This window comes from Ornithodoros turicata, chromosome 3 (assembly GCF_037126465.1).
Source record: "Ornithodoros turicata isolate Travis chromosome 3, ASM3712646v1, whole genome shotgun sequence".
NCBI classification, from domain to species: domain Eukaryota; kingdom Metazoa; phylum Arthropoda; class Arachnida; order Ixodida; family Argasidae; genus Ornithodoros; species Ornithodoros turicata.
In genome coordinates, this window is record NC_088203.1 from 102,528,622 (window position 1) to 102,548,310 (window position 19,689).

Here is a 19,689-nt window from a genome sequence, read left to right on the forward strand (position 1 = left end):
TTATTGACGTGCTCTAGGAGTCGTGGTGATCGCACCGTAGTTGTAAACATCATCAGAATTTCGCGATGTCTACTGCTATCGAAACTTGCACGACGTTGCAACACTTAGAGGCTCTAACACAACAAATAAGTGTTTCTCGACGAGAAATCGCAAATATAAGGTAACAATGAAAGCATCCCAGACGTGCAGCTGGTGCATAATTTGAAGCTTGCGTGTCATTTTGTCGGAACCTGATAAAAGCGGTGAAACAAACGTACGCCCACCTTATTGTCTCCGTTTCAGGAAATCCGTGCACCAGATCAAAGCGCAGTTCAAAGATCATTGCGAGGAGGTCAAGAAGATTCTAGAACTATTTAACAACCCTGATCAGTGCTCATTGGTGCTGGGAAATAAAGGTAGCTTCAGATCAAATCGTTGCTTGATTCTTTAAGCTATAAGTAGCTGGTTCCTCAACAGGTTGCGAAAAGGAGCAAGATGTGTTCACATTTGTGCCTATAGGTCGGATAAGGACACCGTTCACAAACAAAAATGCAACACCCAGACAGGCCTCCGTGTGTGAGGACTGCATGGCTACGCTGACAGTCGACAAAGCCATCTTCAACAACCCACAACATTCACTCGAAAATTTGGACGAATTTTCACACATTTGGTGAGGCTGTGTCTAATTACGCCATTGGCAATCGTTCAGTGAAAATAGAAAATGTATGGCTATGTGTAGGAGGAAATTCGTAGGAAGTTCGTCTTGTGGAGTAGCATGTTGTTTTTTAACACACACGTTATGTCTCCCAAGGTTGCTATTTGTCTTCGACAGAAACAAGCGAATAGCTGATGGGAGTTTCTCCTACAAGAGCAAAGTGTGTCCTCCGCGACTCAACGGAGCATCCGTCGGTTTATTCAGCACACGATCGCCGCACAGGCCGTGTCCGATAGGGTTGAGCCTAGTACGCCTCATTAAAATAGAAGGTAAAGGTAATTTTTAAAACTAGTCCAATAGCTCCAGCAAACGCCCGTTCATTGAGAGTGCATTTCAGGTGATACGGTCTACATCTCTGGGGTGGACCTAGTCGACGGGACTCCGATATTAGACATCAAGCCATACATCCCGGATTATGACGTTCCGAGAGACATATTTTCGACACCCCCAGATATAAAAGATGTTGGCCAAAAGAAAGACTCAGACACCGTGCAACAGAACGTAGCTCCAGATGGTGGCGGTGAAGCGAGCTCCGCTGCGGAGTCTCCAAGTGTCACAGCATCCAAGTGGATATCAGAAATACGCCCGCTCACCGTCGGTTTTACAGAATCTGGCAAGTTTACAGTTAGCAGCACTTACGCATAGCCCTAAATTTTCATAGAGAAACATTTAAAGGGAAGGGCTGGAGATGTCGACTGGTTTTCAGAGCATCATAAATAGAGCCTGAAGTTATAGTGTTTAACCCGATTCTTCCCTGAATTTGCACCCCGAGGGTTGCCTCTTTAGGGTGAAACCCAGTTTTTACCCTGCAAATTGCCCTCACTGACACATCTGTAGGAATGCAACCTAACTTGTTTGGCAGCAAACACAGTTACATCACCACTTGTACCGAACCAGTTCAGTTAGTTTGAGCAACTGAGCCCGATTCCTCCCCGAATCTAGCGTACTGGAAGTTTTTCCACCCGAATTTGCATGAATTCAGATTGCATGCTTACATACCCCATTTTTACTCCCCGAATTCAGAAAAAAATATTTCCCGAAAACTTCAGGCTCTAATCAAAACGTATGCTAGATCATTTTTCTAGCTTCAGTTAAGGTTTTGCTTCAAGTCCTACGGTATTTACGTTCACGTTAAAAGTTGCAACCTCCTTTTAACGAAACGTGTAAATTGTTATCACAAGTTCTTATCCCTGTCGTGTCCTGCGTTAACGAAAGGTTATTATACTGCTAGAAATAAAGTCCTTTTCCTAATACCGTGTCCTTTCGCCCTACAGCACAAAAAGGCCTGGGGCAATTCCATGGCTCTGATGTGACTCACCCCGAAGACTGTGCCTTCTGCCTACACCACTTTCAACATGTTGATCGCGCACGTAACGCACTCATCAACTTGCTCAGTGCGGATCCACGATCTGTGTATCGCAAAAAGCACTGCGCCGACCGGCTCTATTACTGTGTGATCGACACGATTCACGTTACAGCTTGGTTTGACGACTTTGACAACAGGGTTGAAGTGCTCAAAGTGTCATCCTTACCTGCGTAAGAAAGTTCCTACATATAATTATGTTCCGCTGGATTTTTCAGTTACCTGGGATAATCCAGTGGAATCCGTTCGTTATACCCTGCGTCGGCTCATTCCCGAAGTCTGTATGGACTCTGTATTTCAAAAGCTACTCACGTACACGAGTCTGTACAAGCCACATTTTTTACTTGAGTGCAAACGAAGTAGCAGAAACATTTTTATCCTGTGTCATTGCCATAAAGTTTCTGCACAAGATTTTTAATACCAGGTGAACAGTGAGTGTTGTCACACTCAGTTCGTAAGTGGTGCCGTCATTGCTCCACCCTCAGCCATCCAAATGGAAAAGTGCCACCTCATCCACCGTCCACACAGCATTTCATGCATCGAGGAAGAGATTACGTAAATGGTGTGCTCGTCAGCCATGATTTATAATTGATCCGGCACGTACTGGATGCTGATAGAAATAAGTTTTCCAGATGGAACAGGCCTGGCTCCTCGAGCCAAGTGAGTCGAGACAACCTCAGAAAACACAGACACAACCAGTTGAGAAAAGAGTCCTAGCAGTTTAATTCCAGATCTCAAGTATTATTGGTCATGTACAAGCAAGTAACCGTTCATTGGCAACTGGTCGTCAGCGTGCACACCTATCACACCAGCACCGCTGGCTCTGTGACCCCCGAAGTGAGAGAAGCGCTACATTTCGAACAAGCTCGTGTTGTACTGAATTTCTTTTGCAAAAGAATGTTCTAGACTTTGTGCAACTCCTCCTCTCTTCTGGTACCTCTACACATAAATTGCAAAAAATAAATAAATTGCAGGTGCAAAAACACGTTTATATCAAATTATGTTCCACAATCATTGGTAATCTTCGTGTACGAACTATGTTGGATGCCTCGTACCAAGTTGGCATCCTATCTGGATCACCTTACTAGAATCGTAAAGTGAATAGCAAAAACAAAGTGCTCCACAGTATATGAAGGGCTCGATGGCACACAATACCACAGCGTCTTCAACTCCGGTACTCTACCATGGAGTTGTATGTCTAGTCTTGTCTAGTCTTGAATGTTACAGTCGACCTCCGTCTATCCATACTTCATTGATCTGCATCCTGTACTATCCGGACAAGAAACGTAGAGGCAGATTCCGGTCCATGAAATTTGCCTTCATCTATCCGGGCTTCGGCCTTTCGGATCCCGACAAAAATTTCAACAGACTGCCAAGGAAAATATCCAACAGACACTTCTGCAAATCACTTTCGTCAATCAGGGGTGATAACTTGGGGGAATTTTCCCCCTTTTCATTGGCCGATCCACTCATTTGGTGCCACAAGAAAAGGTCATTCGGTAGCTTTGAACAATGTCTTTTACCATGCATGCCCCCCCGTCAGCTGAAGAGTTTATAGGAGCTGAATGTCTGTAGTAATTTTATGCAAATGACGACGGACACTTTCCTATGCCCTCTAAAATAAACACAGCACTTGTTGACAACTGATGGCTCCCTCTGCTCTCCTGGATAAACAGCGGTCGACTGTACTAGCATGATCCCTGCACGCGCAAAAAATGCTGTAAATGTTGAAAGATGAAAGTCACTGAAAAGGTTAGCCAGCTGTAGGACTCGAACCCACATCTTCTGGATTACCGGTCTAGGGCTCTACCAATTGAGCTAAGCTAACACGCCTTCTCAGCGACTTCCAGGGTGCCTCATCTCAAGGGACAAACCGGTCACTCCGATGATGTGATGTCCTGTATGTGATTGTCCCTTCTATGTTGTTCCAGCCTCAGAACATCAGTTCTCTCATGCTGTAAATGCGCCTGGCAAACATCCTTTATCTCACCTCATGGTTTATGTAATTTTGTATGTAATGGTTTTGTTTTTATGTATTATGTGTTTTTCATGTGTTATGTATTGTTATGTAGTTTTTTTTTGTGTGTGCTTATGTGCTCTTGTGGTACCGAGCCCCTCATTTACGTAGCGAACGCAATGTGAACATCAGATCAGAATTTTACAGCGATACAAAGAAGCAAAGACAACCGTGGCCTTTTTAAACTGTTTTCAGCACAAGCATGCTAACATCTCCCAAATCAGTCCCCATTCCCATGCATCACTGAACCACACAAGACCATTATGAATCACACAAGCTATTCAGAAGAAATGTTAAGTCACAACCACGAGGACTGGTCAAAGTTTCCAGCTTTGTATTTATACAGGTTCAGAGGACTCAGGTTGATTAATTGGCAGAAGCAGCATCTTGCTGTCACGTCACAGAGTCGTCGACCCAGCTTTCCAGCCTGTGCCAAACTAGTCAACCGATGATATCTTGGCCTAAGAAGGTGCACTTATCACAAACGTCCTTCCAAAAGTCCCATTGCAGATAAAGGTATATAATAAGATGTTGAAATATTATTGCATTTTGAGAGCTTGAAAGAGAGTGCTGTGTTTAATTTCATGAGCATGTTAACGTGATGAGAGCACTTTGTCAGTTGACGTTATAGCTTTTTCTTTTCTCATATCAATGTGGAATTAAAAATGTTTTTGCAATGAAGATATGTTACACAATAGGAATAAACGATTCACACACTGCTTTAATGTCACTTGAATCAAGATATGATATGTATCCCGTGCAATATTAGTCAGTATGATGTTGTAGCAGCACATGCATTTGTAAAAAAAAAAAAGCAGGTTTTTCATACCTTAGTATTGTGTTAGTACTGCATCTACGCAAAACTAGTTTTAAGTCTAGCTTTCAGTATACTTATGGAACATTGTACAGCAAGTTGTGACCTTTGAAATAGTATTTAGGAGCTACTTATCATGGAAATGTGGAAGAGGACTAAAAACCTTGGGGAAATCTACGGAATAATTAATAACGATAAAAAAGGAAAAACTGTGTGTGTGTAATATTAAAGTATATGCCGAAAATATCACAATCACGCATTTGCTGGCAAGAACACGCGTTACATTACTAAATCAACAGCTGCCAAAACAAAAGGAAGGAAAGTTGTACGGAAGGTTGTTGCTCATTATGCCGACTGTTCTGAACACATGCTGATAGGAACGTTGTCAAGCTGTTTGGAAAAGCTGTGAAGTTTAGTACATTCAACGCTGTGCACGTAAAATATGAGTTGAGGTAAATGGTAGCAGAAATGACAAAATAAATACAATGAAAGCATCACGCCCTAAAAGAAATAATGTTCCGAGTTGTGAACTTCATAAAATCTTTGTTCCTCACATTGTGACACCATAAAACGCTGCCTAGCTTTTGCAAAAAAAATAAATGTTAGTAAGGGACAAAAATGAATCACTGCTTCCATTTTTACCACTCCTGTCGGTGGGTTTTCAAAGCTCTCCAAACATTCCATTCCACAAAAAGAAAGAAAAAAAAAAAAAAAAAAGGCTGCCGAGGTGCATGTAAAATGGACGATGCAGGTACGCAATAGAAAACAACACATTTGAATCGCTCGCAAGGACCGACAGCTTCATTCTGAACAGTGCCCTACGCGCCACATGTTAGGATCACGGGTTCATTGCCCTTGTCACTAACACAGCATCGAGTCTACATATACTTGTCACACGTATTTGTGGACCAAGTACCCCAGCCATTCTGAATGGCTTACCAATCTAGCGCTCACCCTACCCAAACATCATCATACACAACACTACAAGAACGTTGCTGGAGAAAAAAAATATCGCCCTTTATCGGTACATAGAGATTCTCAACCTTGCATATCACAGCCATCGTCGTAACGGATCTCATGCCTGACCCCTTGAAGCAACATGAGTGTATCTCTTCGTGTCACCTTTACATTTTGATAACCTTTTCTCACAAAGTGTCTCCGTTAATTAATATAATATGTATATTATATCGTCAAAATATAGTTACTGTCGGGTCTTCTGACACGCTTTAGAATGTCGCGCATAAATAGGACACATACTCTGTTATACTACTATATTTTATACCTGTAGGTACGGCGCCGCTATCAGGGTAGAAGACGCAGCGTCTGTGCAACTTTTACTCTGCCCCGTTTCACGTGACGACTACACATAAACATAAAGACAGAAACGTAAAAAAAAAAAAGAAACAGAACAAGCACGCACAAGTGGCAGAACGTAAAACAAGCGGCACACGCAGTCACAGTGTGTTAGAAAACATATTTGCGGGTTTCCACATTCTCGTAAGTCATACCTATGTTTTCTCGTTCCGTATAAAAGTGAGGTTAGGCTGATTCTAGTACAGCATTACTTCGGCCGACTCTGGAATCACCTGCAACTGATTACATCAGGGCAGGGGTTCTTGTCACAGTTAGGTACAGCCTTTATGTATTAAGTTAATGGGCTCAGTTAACAGTCAAACTTGGTCGAACAAAACGAGAGACGTCGATTACTATCAGTGCAACCGCGGAGCAGGCACATCCACGGCCAGTTCCGTGTATCCCATGGTTGCCACATTCTTCCGAAGCCTGTCTGCTTCCTCCGCGGAAGGCCGGTTACCAAAGGGCACCCTCGTCACCGCGGCAACCATTTCCCCGTCGGTGTGCCGGTAGAACGCGGAGTTCCCACACATTGCAACGGCGGATCGACGCTGCTGACTCTCGGCCTGTTTCTGCCGAGAGTAGCACTGCGAGCACAGGTAGCTCGTCGCGGAGGTACCAAACATGGTGCAACCCGGGTTGACACACTCCACTGGTATCGATCCGCGTGGTCGATAATGGGGCTGCGTAGGAAGTGCCGTCGAAGAAGTGGACGAGTCTCGCTGTCGCTCGCGGAAGCGGACTCGTGCGGAGCTCAGGTAGTTGTGGATCATTTCTTCTTGGTACTCGTGCCTGCGCTCCGTGTGGAGTGCAGCGACTAGGATTCCGTCGGAGGACGGAGTGGTGGAACGCTTGTCTTTGGACGGGGAGGAATCTCCCTTGAAAGATCCGCCGCGGCGGGTGATGCTGCCAAAGTTTTTCCGCAACTTCCGACTCATACTTTTGCCTGGACAGTGGACATCGCTGGTTTGTACCGACAGATTACAAAAGGCATGCTGTGTACCATGTTCTCCGGTGTATAACGCGCAGCCCCTAAAGTTACAAAAATTAGAAAAAGTTCGATGTACGATGCGCACCACCCAAAGATCCAAACGCTGTACCGTTGCGCAGGAACAAGGTTCTACATCACCCTTAATGTACGCGGTAACCAAAACCTGTACGTTGAGTACAAGTCGTCTATTGTGTCTTAGACACAGTCGAACCCGTTCCTGACTCACATGTACAGTGCTGGACAAAATTTTACAGTGGACAAAACTTTTTACGGAACGCGCCTTTCTTCCTCAGAGTGACACACTAGCAGCGAATGGTACTGCGTAAACAGGTGACTGGGCTACACAGGCACGTGTCTGTAATTCCGTACGGTACCATTCGCTGCTAGCGTGTCGCTCTGAGGAAGGAAGGCGCGTTCCGTAAAATTTTGTCCAGCACTATAGTGCCGTGTTGCCCTCAGTCAAGAACAATGGGGCTGCAGAGAAAAAGGTCCCCTGGGACTTGGGAAGCCTACTTTCCATTTTTGCACGAGATCAGCCCATTGATTATCTCTCTAATAAGAGATTGCTGCATTGGACCCCGCACAAGGTTATGTTGGGTTTACAGGTCGCCCGGCATCCTTCCGGAAAAAGACTCTGATGCGCACCGGTAGATTCCGCACAGCGCCCCTTCGCAGCACTTTTTTTCAATGTGTGATCCACGTGTTATCCACCAGAAAATACGGTACATAAAAACAGTCTGCGGAGTGGAAGGGGGACGCTTCACTCGCTCACCTATGCTGCCAAACTGCTTCGCCACCGTCTGCAGCTGACGTGCGGCTCGACTCCGGTGGGGTCCCGATTCCTGCGCTCCGTCGTCGGAATCAAAGCTGCTCGTTTTCCCGTTCGTCATCATCTCTCCACTACCTGGGGTAGAGCTTCTTCGAGACAGTGATGGGAGACAGTTAACCTGCAAAAAGAAAACAAATCCGTACTCTACGACCTTTTCCCGCCGAGCCGGAGGTAGTCACCTCGAGGAATCTGCTGAGCAAGCCCAGTTTGTCAGTTTCCGAGGGAGTGACCTTGCTGATAACCTTCGGATCGTTCTCGTCTCTACCCCACTGCACGCCGGGGCCTGGATCTGCAGCGAACTGCACGGGGAGTAGCTTTCCGTCTGCGTCTATTAGCGGAATTGCTGGAAGGAGAAGGGAATTGCGGTGCTAGCCATTAGCCCGACACAACTTCCTGGGAAACACGAGATGACAAAAAAAGAAGTCACAAATTTTGCGAAACAGAAAGGGCTCCAAGGTGCATAACTAGAGCCTGTGAAGTTTTCGGGAAGTACTAATCCTTTTTTTTATATATATAAAGTCGGGGGGTAAAAATTGGGTAAATGAACAGGTGCACTAAATTCGTGGGAATTCAGGTGGAAGAACTTCCCGTATGCTAAATTCGGGGAGAAATCGGGCTCAATTACTCAAACTAACAGTTTGGTACAAATGGTGATGCAGCTGCATTTGCTGCCAGACAAGTTAGAATGCACACTAACTTGTCTGACAGCAAATGCAGCTACATCACCATTTGTACCAAACTGTTAGTTTGAGTAATTTAGCCCGATTTCTCCCCGAATTTAGCATACGGGAAGTTCTTCCACCTGAATTCCCACGAATTTAGTGCACCTGTTCATTTACCCAATTTCCCCCCCTCCCTTTTTATATATATATATATATATATATATATATATATATATATATATATATATATATATAAAAGAAAATACTTCCCGAAAACTTCACAGGCTCTAGTTATGCACCTTGGGGCCCTTATTGTTTCGCAAAATTTGTGACTTCTTTTTCTACATTCTACGGACATCTCAGTGAGGGCAATTTGCCTAGTAAAAGTTGAGTTTCATCCTAAAAAGGGCAACCTTCAGTTGCCTTTATTCAGTTGCCTCAATTTGAAGGGCGCAAACTCGGGGGAGAATCGGGTTAAACCCCAAAACTTCAGGCTCTACCGATCATGCAGGCACATATTCGAAGCATTTGACATTCGCTCACCAACGGGTAATTGTGGAACACCGCCTTCCATAGGAACGAGCGCAGAAAAATGTGCAGCATCGTAGGCGAGGCAGAGGGGGGATCGATGGCACCTCTCCGGGGGGCACTCGAATGGAAGGTAGATCCCACCGAAAGGGATGGGGGCCAACGGCTGTCCCGCGACGTCCCGTAAAACCGTATCTGCGACCACCACGATGGGACGTCGAAGCACGTGACACAAAGCCAGGACGTGGATCTCTTCCAGACTCTCGTAAGTGCACGTACTCCCTCCCCCTCCTCGACCCGTGGCAGGATCTTCGTGGACCAACTCCAAGCTCCTGGAAGAGGACAAGCAAATTGAACCTCTGTATGCAATAAGGGGATAAGTCGATTTATCCCCTTTTTACTATTTTTGCTGAAATGACATGTACATACCAGTATGTACCTGCCAAAGAAAATGTAGGACTGTATCGCTATTTATTGACCCGCTACAGGACGGTAAAAAACGGGAAATGCATGTGTGTCAATGGGACCGTCCGTCAGATCAGGCCTCTTTTCTCGGTTTGGGATTTTTCGACTTATCACCTTATTGCTAGGGCCTGACTTTTTAGGGTTAAACCCGTATCCGCCCGATATTTACCCCCCGAACAAAATCTGTAAAATTCAGGTTTAACCCGAATCTACCCGAAAACATCCAGGTCACGTGGCACACTCATAAGCGTGCATTAAAGTAAAGTTTGATAACATTGCTAAACATTAGTTCCATGTTAAGACAAATTTTTATTTAAAAAAAAAAGATCACCCGAATACACCCGAATTCCTGACGACAGGATATGCCGTAACGGGATTTAACCCAAATACACTCGAATTTTCAAATAAAAAATATCACTCGATAATTACCCCCCGAATTTGGCCAAAAATAAAACCCGAAAAAGTCAGGCCCTACTTATTGCATACAGAGGTTCAATTGTCCATGCGGAAGGAATTTTTTGCTGTACTTCTTAGCTGCATGCTTTTGTATATACTACTGCTTCTTGGCATACAACATAAAATAGGGGAAGAAATTTCAATCTCCGTATTTGTGTTCCCCGTGACTAGTACAGCTTGGAACAAACGTTTATGGAACACGGCACTGGCGTATTTCTTCACCGGAGTGGCCCCCTGCTAGCTGTCAGGAAAAGATCGAACAAGAAATGGGTGACCAGCTATTCCATCCATCTCTCAAAATGTCCGCCCCTGTTTGCAGCTAGGGTGTCGCTCCAATGTTCCGCACTGTCCCAAGCTGTACATTCTGCCGATATCATATTGCCAGTCCTCGCCAGCTTGTTAATTTCCCGCAAAGAAACATGTTTCTGCAATTTCAAAATTTCTGAAACCTCATTCAGCAACGGTGCTGTGCGTGCACTGGAACCATTCCCGCCATGTCTCAAGGTAAGCATTGTCAGGCTGTATCGACCAAATGATCTTGAAAGGAAACACTGGGTGTCAATTGAACGATGGCAGTTGAAGAAAAGGCAGCAGCAGTGGGATTCGAACCCACACCCTCTGATTGCTCTGATGCTGCCAATTACTAGAGCTGCGCAAAATAGCGAAATTTCCGTTGCGAATAGTTTACGAATATTTCACTTACACTGCGAATCGAATTCGAATAATCAGAAAAGGTCCAATTCGAATAATTTCGAATACCTCATGGTGAAATATTTTGTGGTGTTGTGCTCATTCAATGATGTTCTGCCCACACTGCGAATCGAATTCGAATAATCAGAAAAGGTCCAATTCGAATAATTTCGAATACCTCATGGTGAAATATTTTGTGGTGTTGTGCTCATTCAATGATGTTCTGCCCCAAACTTGTGAGCCTTTTTCACCCAGCATAACATATCGTGAGAGAAGGGTCCCTCTGTGTTGTGTATGGCAGACTGCATTAGTGGGATGAACTGCAGTGAGAGTTAGTCAACATGTTCCGTGCAGCCTGCTTTGTGTGCATCTCCTCATTTCTATGTTTACCATGTACCATGTACAGTGTTGATCATGAGCTCACAAAATTTGTCGACTTTAGTGACAGAATATTGTAAACAATGTAAAGCGGGCTTCGTGCTGTAACGCTCGAGTGTAATGAAGTGAAGCCGACTTGCAGAAAGGAGCCGCACACCAAAAGGACAATGGCGGTAACGTGAAGTCGGCTTCACCTAACTCTTGGATGTAACGAGGCAAAGCCCACTTGCAGAATGGCAATAGCGATACCTCGTTTCAGTACTATTCGAAAAATATTTGAAGATTTTGAATACTGAAACTAGGTTGCAAATAGTATCAGATATTTGTTTCATATTCGAAATTTCGAATATTCGCGCAACCAACTACAACGCAGTCAACTACACCATGGTAGCTACACTCTCTTCAACATAGCAACAACAACACTAGGAAACACGGGGACAAGCAATCATCCTCAACAGATTCCCTCTGACATTGTTGCCAGTCACTCCCACATCCACACTCACAGCGAGCAGCATCTTTCTCATGGAACATTGTAATGAATGAGGCAATTAAGAAGGACGAACACAACACAAGCCTCACAGTGGCCAGTTGCATACTTCAATTGCTTACAAAAGCCTCACAAAGCATGTTTTATTGCCTCATCCATTACAATGTTACTGGATGTCATGCCTTACAAGTTTATTGTGGCATGCTGCTTTCTGCAGTCAAAGATACAGAATTATAGATGGGACGAATCCAGAATTTTTCCAAATCCGAATCCAAGGAAGGTTCTGTGAATCCAGAAATCTTACAAATCTCGAATGAAACAAGAACACACCCGTCGGCCAATCAGGCTTCGGAGGCACCAATTTTAAAAAGAAACAAACAAACATGGTTGGTGGATTCAAAAGATTCAGTCGCCGCTTTGGGGCACTAGGATTGGGATTCCTGAATCTCGAATCCCTGCCTAGGATTCCAGGATTCGCCGATTCAATTGGCCCATCCCTATACAGGACAACAACAGTGCAAAAGTTCGTTTAGTGCAATATTGTTTACAGTTCTGGAGAGTGCCTGTTCAACCGTACATAATACAATGTACAGTCGGTGTCCGATTTTTCAGACTCGGCGGGGATCTCGCAAAAATCAGAATAGTCGAGCAGTCCGAAAAAACGAATTTTGCTTCCAAATAAACTTTACTAAGCCCTAGTAGGCTGGAAAAATTTGTCGATGCTCTCCTAACGCGCTTCCAGCTCTGCCTGATAACATCAACTTCTATTTCCCGAAGCGACATTTTGTCAATGTACACTATCAGAGGCACTGCCGTTATCAAGTCCGCAAGTAGGCTTCACCTAACGCATGCAAGCTTTAGGTGAAGCGCGCTTTACAGCGCTGTCGCGCGACTCGCGGGCAGACAGCACGTGCTGGGCAGCTGGCCAAAAACGAAGATGTAAAGGCGCTACGACAGACCTCTTCTACTCAGAGGAATGAAATGTCAACAATCATCACTGCCTATTTTTTTTTGCCTAAAAATTTTAGTTGGTTGATTTCTTTTGATACGAATTTCAGATGATACCAATATTTTCCGTCACCCCAAGAGTGAAATTTGCGGGTTGGGCAAACAGAGTCCGAAATATCGAGTGACGGAGCTGCACGGCGTCCGAAATATTGGACGTTCTTGTACATCACCTCTATGGGACCCGCGGCCGTTCCGCGAACGAGTCCGAAAAATCGAGCATGTCCGAAAAATCGGTCGGCGACTGTATCACTCATGAATAATAATATGTTCCGCTGCGCATGACTGACCCTTTGACGGTGGCAGTACCCACGTCGTTTGATCGATAAGGCCGTGACCTGGGTTCCGTGGAAGACATTTTGAGCAAGGTGTGCCACTCTCGACGCCACTCTTCTTCACAGTACACCAGCCCTGCCTGAAGACAAGCGCGGAGATATAATGACGCTCAGAACGTGCTCGAAATGCTTGGTGACTTGCACTGCGGTTGCCACCTAAAGGTGGCGTCAGTCTCCCGCAGCTCCCCGTAATAGCCCATAGTAATAGGGTAATGCACACAACACTGGACACACGGCCAATCAGAATGTGTCGATCTCTCGCTCAATCCTCCAATCAGAATCCTTCCCATTCCATTTGCCGCCCTGGTTGGCCTGTTCCGGCTACCGCCGACGTCTACTATGCTACTAGCTTTCGTGCACTCCGTTCTGTTATTCTGGGATTTCAAAACAATGCCGGAAAGTCTCGGCTTGAGTGGAAATTTATTTCGTGCACCGTACTAACTCGAAGGCCTAACACATACGTACATACATACACAGAACGTACAAAATCCATTATGTTGCGATTTCTGGCACACTGCAGCAAAGTTCAAACTTGCAAAGTGTGCACGCAGCATATTCCAAATAACGAACAAGTGTCGCACAAGTGCGCATGATCTTGCAATGATCATGTCCTCTTCTTGTGTGCTACATGATGTGTGATGCTACATGAATCCCATTTTCTTGTCATTGTGTTCCAAACCCGACAGTGCTTGAGCATGTTCGTTGAGCCCAAACTCGCTACATCATCATCAACATCATCAAACATCATCAAAGACATCATCGACATCAACGGTTAGAACGAAACCACCGAAAGAGCACACGGGCCGCAGGTGAGTCAGCGCGGAGTGCCGTTTTGAAATTCTGGTTACCAATCGGAACACGTTAAGGGCGCCCGACCAATGGGAGGGACTTAATTGCTCCATGCGCAGTGATAAGTTTTTTTAATAGGGATTTTGTGAAAGCTGGTAACGTCTTACCTCTTTGTTCTGCAGAGACGTCTGCCATCGCCACCGTCGGTAGAAGGCATCTGCGTAGGAACTTTTTGTGAGGAGGGCATGCAGGGCCTTCCGCAGCGTTAGCAGGCGGTCGTGGAATCCCCACATGCCTGCAGGATCCAATCAGAAAATACTGTCAGTGATTCAATTCCGACGGCTTTGATTTTTGCGGGTCGTTGTACACAAACAGCAAAAAGCTGATAAATAGAGCCTGAAGTTTTAGGGGTTTACCCGATTCTTCCCCGAATTTGCACCCCGAATTGAAGGTTGCCTCTTTAGGGTGAAACCCGATTTTTACCAAGCAAATTGCCCTCTCTGGGATATCTGTAGGTATGCACCATCTTACTTGTTTGGCAGAAAAAGGTAGCTACATCACCGCTTGTACCAAACCGCTACAGTTAGTTTCAATAACTGAGCCCGATTTCTTCCCGATTTTAGCGTAATGGAATTTTTTTTCACCCGAATTCGTGTAAATTTAGTGCGCACGTTTATTTACCCGATTTTTACCCCCCGAATTTAGAAAAAAATATTTCCCGAAAACTTCAGGCTCTACTGATAAACATGCCCACTGACAGTAATTACACACCTAAGGAGGCTGCATGAAGCAGACAATTGCCGTCACCAGAGGTCGCCAGCGGCCAAAGGCGTTGCGATACACCGTGCTCCGCCCACCAATTCAGTCTACCTATTATGCAAGTAGTTCATTTAGAAAATAAATAAATAAATGCAACGAAAAGAAACATGCACACACACACTCGGTGGGGCATCTCACCAGCATTTTCTAAAGAAACGAGCGTAGAGGTTTCCACAAGGTCCTTCTCGAGGAATTCACGAAAGTCGGGCGGGTGCACGGACAAGTCCGGAAGCGTGAAGGTGTACACGGGGGTTTCCAGGAGGAGCTGTGACAATCTGCGGTCGCCCGCCCGGCCGGGCCCTCCGCCGCTCAGGTCCTGCGCAACTTCCGACCGAGCCTTCCATACCAGGGTGGCGTTGTCCGTGGCACGAGATATTCCACGAGACAATTTTTTCCCTGCGAGGCATTTAACTAATCATGAGGTGGCTAAAGAAAAATAATGCGCACAGCCTCAATGAGAGTATAAATATAAAATACTGCGGAGGACCTTTCCCACTTGCGGAAAATGTTTTTCTTTTTTGGCAGAATTGCCTCGAAAAATGATTCGCGGGCACTTTTTGGTTTAATGTGTACTGAAATGAAGTATTGTGGTCCCTCAATGAGATTCTTTGATTTGTTAATTTTGTTGTTCGCGATTAGTGTTATGACTGGTGATTGCGGTAGTGTTGAATCCCCCTGTAATGGTCCCACTTGGGACTAACAGTATTAGAAAATAACAATAAAATAGGCCTTGGGAGCTGGTAAGGCCCGACAATAAAGTCGAGGGAACGTTCACTTTAGGATTTAGAATATCGTTTTCTTATATCATATTTATTTCACTGAGAATTCTTTTTTCAATTCATTTTATTTTCACCAATCAGGTGTGGAGGCACAGACAAAAAGCTGTAAAGTACAGCTTTGCAGGGGTCCTTTTTTGACGACTTCGAAGAGAATAACATTTATAAAGCAAACTAAACAGGCTTTGTGTGTGCGTGTGTGTCTGAAGCCGTGTTCACATGTATCAACTCTGCGTAGCTCACCCACAAACAACCTCACGGCAATCGCAAGCTGTGGGATCAAGTCCAACTGATAGTGGCTTTTCTCTAACTGTCATTATTCGAGCCTAAGTCAGTTTATATCACCAAAAGATCATCATTATCTTCAAAAATGCCTGGCGACATATTTGTGTGGAGTTTACTTAAAAAAAAAAAAAAAGAAGAAGAAATATATGTCCGAGATACACCCGCAGGATCTGAACCCATGCCAAGTAGTACGGCACGAACGAAATCACATCACGCCACCAGCAGTAACGTGGCAATGCTCCTCTCGTTGACCAGCTAGAATACCACCAACTCTCTGGAGTTTTCGGTCAGCGACCGGTTCGGAGCAACTCGGGTTGGTCGTGGTCGGTGGTGTCGGTCGACTCGGACCAACTGGAACGTTGGTCATAGTTGGTGAAGAAAGTTGGCACACGTGAATGCAGCCTAAACGTGAACAGTTCACATACATAAACTCTACATTTGTGCGTTCACTGCCTGAAAGATGACAACGCAAGTTTCTGTGCGGTGCAGCCAACACATAGGGCCTGACTTTTTAGGGTTAAACCCGTATCCGCCCGATATTTACCCCCCGAACGAAATCTGTAAAATTCGGGTTTAACCCGAATCTACCCGAAAACATCCGGGTCGCGTGGTACACTCATAAGCGTGCATTAAAATAAAGTTTGATAACATTGCTAAACATTAGTTCCACGTTAAGACAAATTTTTATTTTAAAAAAAAATCACCCGAATAGACCCGAATTCCTGACGACAGAATATGCCGTAACGGGATTTAACCCGAATACACCCGAATTTTCAAATGAAAAATATCACCCGATATTTACCCCCCGAATTTGGCCAAAAATAAAACCCGAAAAAGTCAGGCCCTGACATAGGTAGCAGACTCTGATACGTGGGATTTTGCTCTAATATGCCATGTGCTGTCATGTCGCTCACATGTCCACTCTTATAAAGGTTAAAGCCCTTTGCGTTGCTGTTTCCGCAAATAAGCTTTCTTTAAATTTAACGCGCTGAATGTCAGCATTCCCTACGGTCAGCATGGCAGTGACACACAAAATCATCTGCTATGATTCCCGGAAGAAATGCGCACCTCTCCCACTAGGGGTATCGCACGTGGTCCCACTGCAGGCGCTGCAAATGGCACATACAGTTCCGAGTACCACTGTATTATTCCGGCTTTCGCATGTTGTTACTTCTGTTTCGTGGAAACAACTTCTGACACTGTATTAGTATCGCTACCCACTAGTGTATTTGGAAATCATGTTGAACTTGTTACATGGCATATTAATGGATGTATGTATGGAAATCCAAGATTTTTTTTTGGGGGGGGGGGTACACACAGACAAAAAAAAAAGGTATTGACGATCGCAGGGAAGCCATACCTGATCCTTCCTCGACCTCCAGCGAATCCAACCTACGTAACACAGCCTTGTCTTTGTCGGTTTCGTCGACCGTGTCCCATGTGTCACCGTGGGCACCCATGGACATTGCCGATACTGTCCCGATGCCATTCATCACATAGTACGCTGCTAAGGCAGACTGTAGATCCCAGTGGTGACCTGTAAATTTATTCCAAACCCCTTATAAACGCACGGAAAATCCCACGGTCGGTCGAGACAAATAAAAGTTGGAATAAGTACCTTCTAGAAGATCCCTGGCTAGGCCAGGATCGGCCGCAGTTTGAGTCACAAACTCCGACAGCATAGAATCCATACCACATTCTTCTTCAGTGACTATGGTGTAAAAAAAATAAATAACTTGTATTGTAACATATCTCAAGATGCATATATCCCATGCGAACCTTGTTGCTCTTCAGACATCGCAGATTAGACAACATGAATCGTTTATAACTGTAACAGCACAAAACAACACGACTACTTTACACAGAAGGTTTAGATCTGAAATGATTGCCTACACTCGACACTTTGAACTCGATGTGGGCCGTAACTAGCAGAAATCAATTTATCCCGTCAGACAACTGAGGGAGTCAAGATGGATACGAACGGTATGGGCCGATTCATCCGCATTCAACGATGTTTTAGCAAGGAGTGACCTCACTTCGCACCGCTACGTTTTCGTCTACGTGATTGCGCAATATAAAGGCGGCTTTGACTATTTATAAACAAAAAGTCTAGGCCTAAATTATTCACGACGACGTATACCCACCCTCCAGGTTGGGATCGAGGCAGCCTCACGGGACCCTGTCATCTACCGTCTTTTTACGTCGAGAACGCTTCAATTGTCGATGCAAATGGCACAACTGTAGCGTCCAGTAAACTCAAATGAAACAAAGTACCGCAGGTGTATTCTGCTTCTGACATAGCGGATGCACGAAGAAAACAACACACAGAAGGAAACGAAAGTGCAAATCCAGCAAACGAGCCATCGCCGTAGTTTCACACAAGCAGACACCAGGACCGAGTACTAGAAAAGGATAGTGAGTCAAAGCATTGCCCATAGCCGAACGGTTCTTTTGGTACATTTGGCAGAAAGCGGCCAGGGGCCGCTGCGCACAGCAGCGTGGCTCTGCAGTGTGACATAGAACGGCGAACGGCTCTGCCACGCTGCGAATCACAGCGCTATGCAAGATAGCGGTGTGGCGGTGTCTTCACAAGTAGTGACGTCGCTCAAGAAAGAGCGGGACTCACTGTGTTATTCTAGGTCACTATAATTGTAACACTGTGATAAGATAATAAACTTCTGCTCGTTAAAGGTCAGCTATGCCGATATCCCAAATAGTCGAAACGGTTGTGATATTCTGAAAGCCCACATCCAGCTCTCCCCAAAATACACCTTCATTCTCTCAGTTCGGTACAGTACCATGTCAAAAAAATAGGTAATTCATTCCGAAACACACATGGGCGCAGCCATTTTTATGACGTAAATGCGCCCGAACGGGCATTGTGACGTGTACGCGCCTTCGTACTTGTCAGTGGATTTCAGCTACGGCTTCTCGCGGCTTCACGTATCTGTGCTTGAAGATGGCGGACAGCCGGGTTCCACCGTTCCGCGATAAGTAAACAGTGCAGCAGCTGCGAACTCATTCGCGAACCAACCTCTGTGCGATGTTGTGACTGGAATTCGTCGTTTGTGTTTTGTGAGCACGTACAATTTGTATCAAGTCGCGTCTGCGTTAGCCCCTTTACAGCACTTGCCCATTGTAGAGGCTGACGTTTCGACAGCCGTGTCAGCAAGAAAGTGCCGACAGCGTTTTATTACTGCAGGAAAATTTTGCTATGTATTTGAGAAACCGCATACTGCTATGGGACAAGTTTTACGTACGATTTATCAATGTGCAACAGCGTCGACGATGGTATGTAACGACGAAAGACGTAAAACGAAATACAAATCACATTTTAAACTTTTTGTGAGATTCTGTGTATTTTCCAGAAGCTTTCTTTGAATCACGCACTCCCATGTCACGCTGCGTTGTGTGGTACGCTACAAGCTACTGCATTTTATGTCTAACATCTGGATATTGTTTGTAATGAACACCGTCGCACAAAAACATGCACACGGAACCTCCAGTAGCCATGTCGTTGCACACTATGCAGACGCAAAAGAAGTACCAGAGCACATATTGCCACTTAGAAATGTGGTGTCTGAAGAGTTAGGGCATAGCATAGATCCTAGAAATCAGGTGCACCGTATCCTTCTGTAGAGTGCTCTTTCAATTCACAACTCAGCCCATGGGGTGTAAAAGTATTAAAGGCAGTTATGTGACTTGTCGTCGTGGGTGACATCACTGGCCAGCCTCGGGATTAATTCCGTGCTCAGGAATTATTGTACAAAGCACTTTGTATGTAGGACGTGATAAGCAATATGTAAGTTGCAACCTTGTCTGCAGCATTCTCGATTGCCTCTTACCTTTACAGTTCGAGACACGTTATCAAACCATTTGCAAAGGGCACTCTTACAGGGGCCGTGTAACTTGAGTTTTTAGTATAAAATTTATAAAAATATAAGTATACAATA

General features: G+C 45.0%; 2 protein-coding genes across 3 annotated transcripts; one reads left to right on the plus strand and one right to left on the minus strand.

Annotated features, from left to right (window-relative positions):
• The first annotated feature begins 58 nt into the window (after positions 1–58).
• LOC135389029 (tRNA (adenine(37)-N6)-methyltransferase-like) lies at positions 59–4,795 on the plus strand. 2 transcript variants are annotated; one of them, XM_064618964.1, is made up of 6 exons: positions 59–160; positions 283–395; positions 457–649; positions 791–963; positions 1,032–1,307; positions 1,969–4,795. In XM_064618964.1, the coding sequence occupies exons 1-6, from the start codon at positions 66–68 to the stop codon at positions 2,232–2,234; spliced, it is 1,116 nt and encodes a 371-aa protein (XP_064475034.1). In that variant the 5' UTR covers positions 59–65; the 3' UTR covers positions 2,235–4,795. The 2 variants fall into 2 exon arrangements, with proteins under 2 accessions (XP_064475034.1, XP_064475035.1); XM_064618965.1 differs by having other exon boundaries at positions 499–649.
• On the minus strand, positions 2,757–18,114 carry LOC135389028 (OTU domain-containing protein 7B-like). The gene is made up of 11 exons (XM_064618963.1): positions 17,881–18,114; positions 17,355–17,447; positions 17,097–17,273; positions 14,814–15,071; positions 14,628–14,726; positions 14,024–14,151; positions 13,023–13,147; positions 9,267–9,583; positions 8,241–8,404; positions 8,005–8,179; positions 2,757–7,187 (listed from the first exon to the last, which is right to left on the minus strand). The coding sequence occupies exons 2-11, from the start codon at positions 17,425–17,427 to the stop codon at positions 6,598–6,600; spliced, it is 2,106 nt and encodes a 701-aa protein (XP_064475033.1). The 5' UTR covers positions 17,428–17,447; positions 17,881–18,114; the 3' UTR covers positions 2,757–6,597.
• Between the last annotated feature and the right edge of the window lie 1,575 nt (positions 18,115–19,689).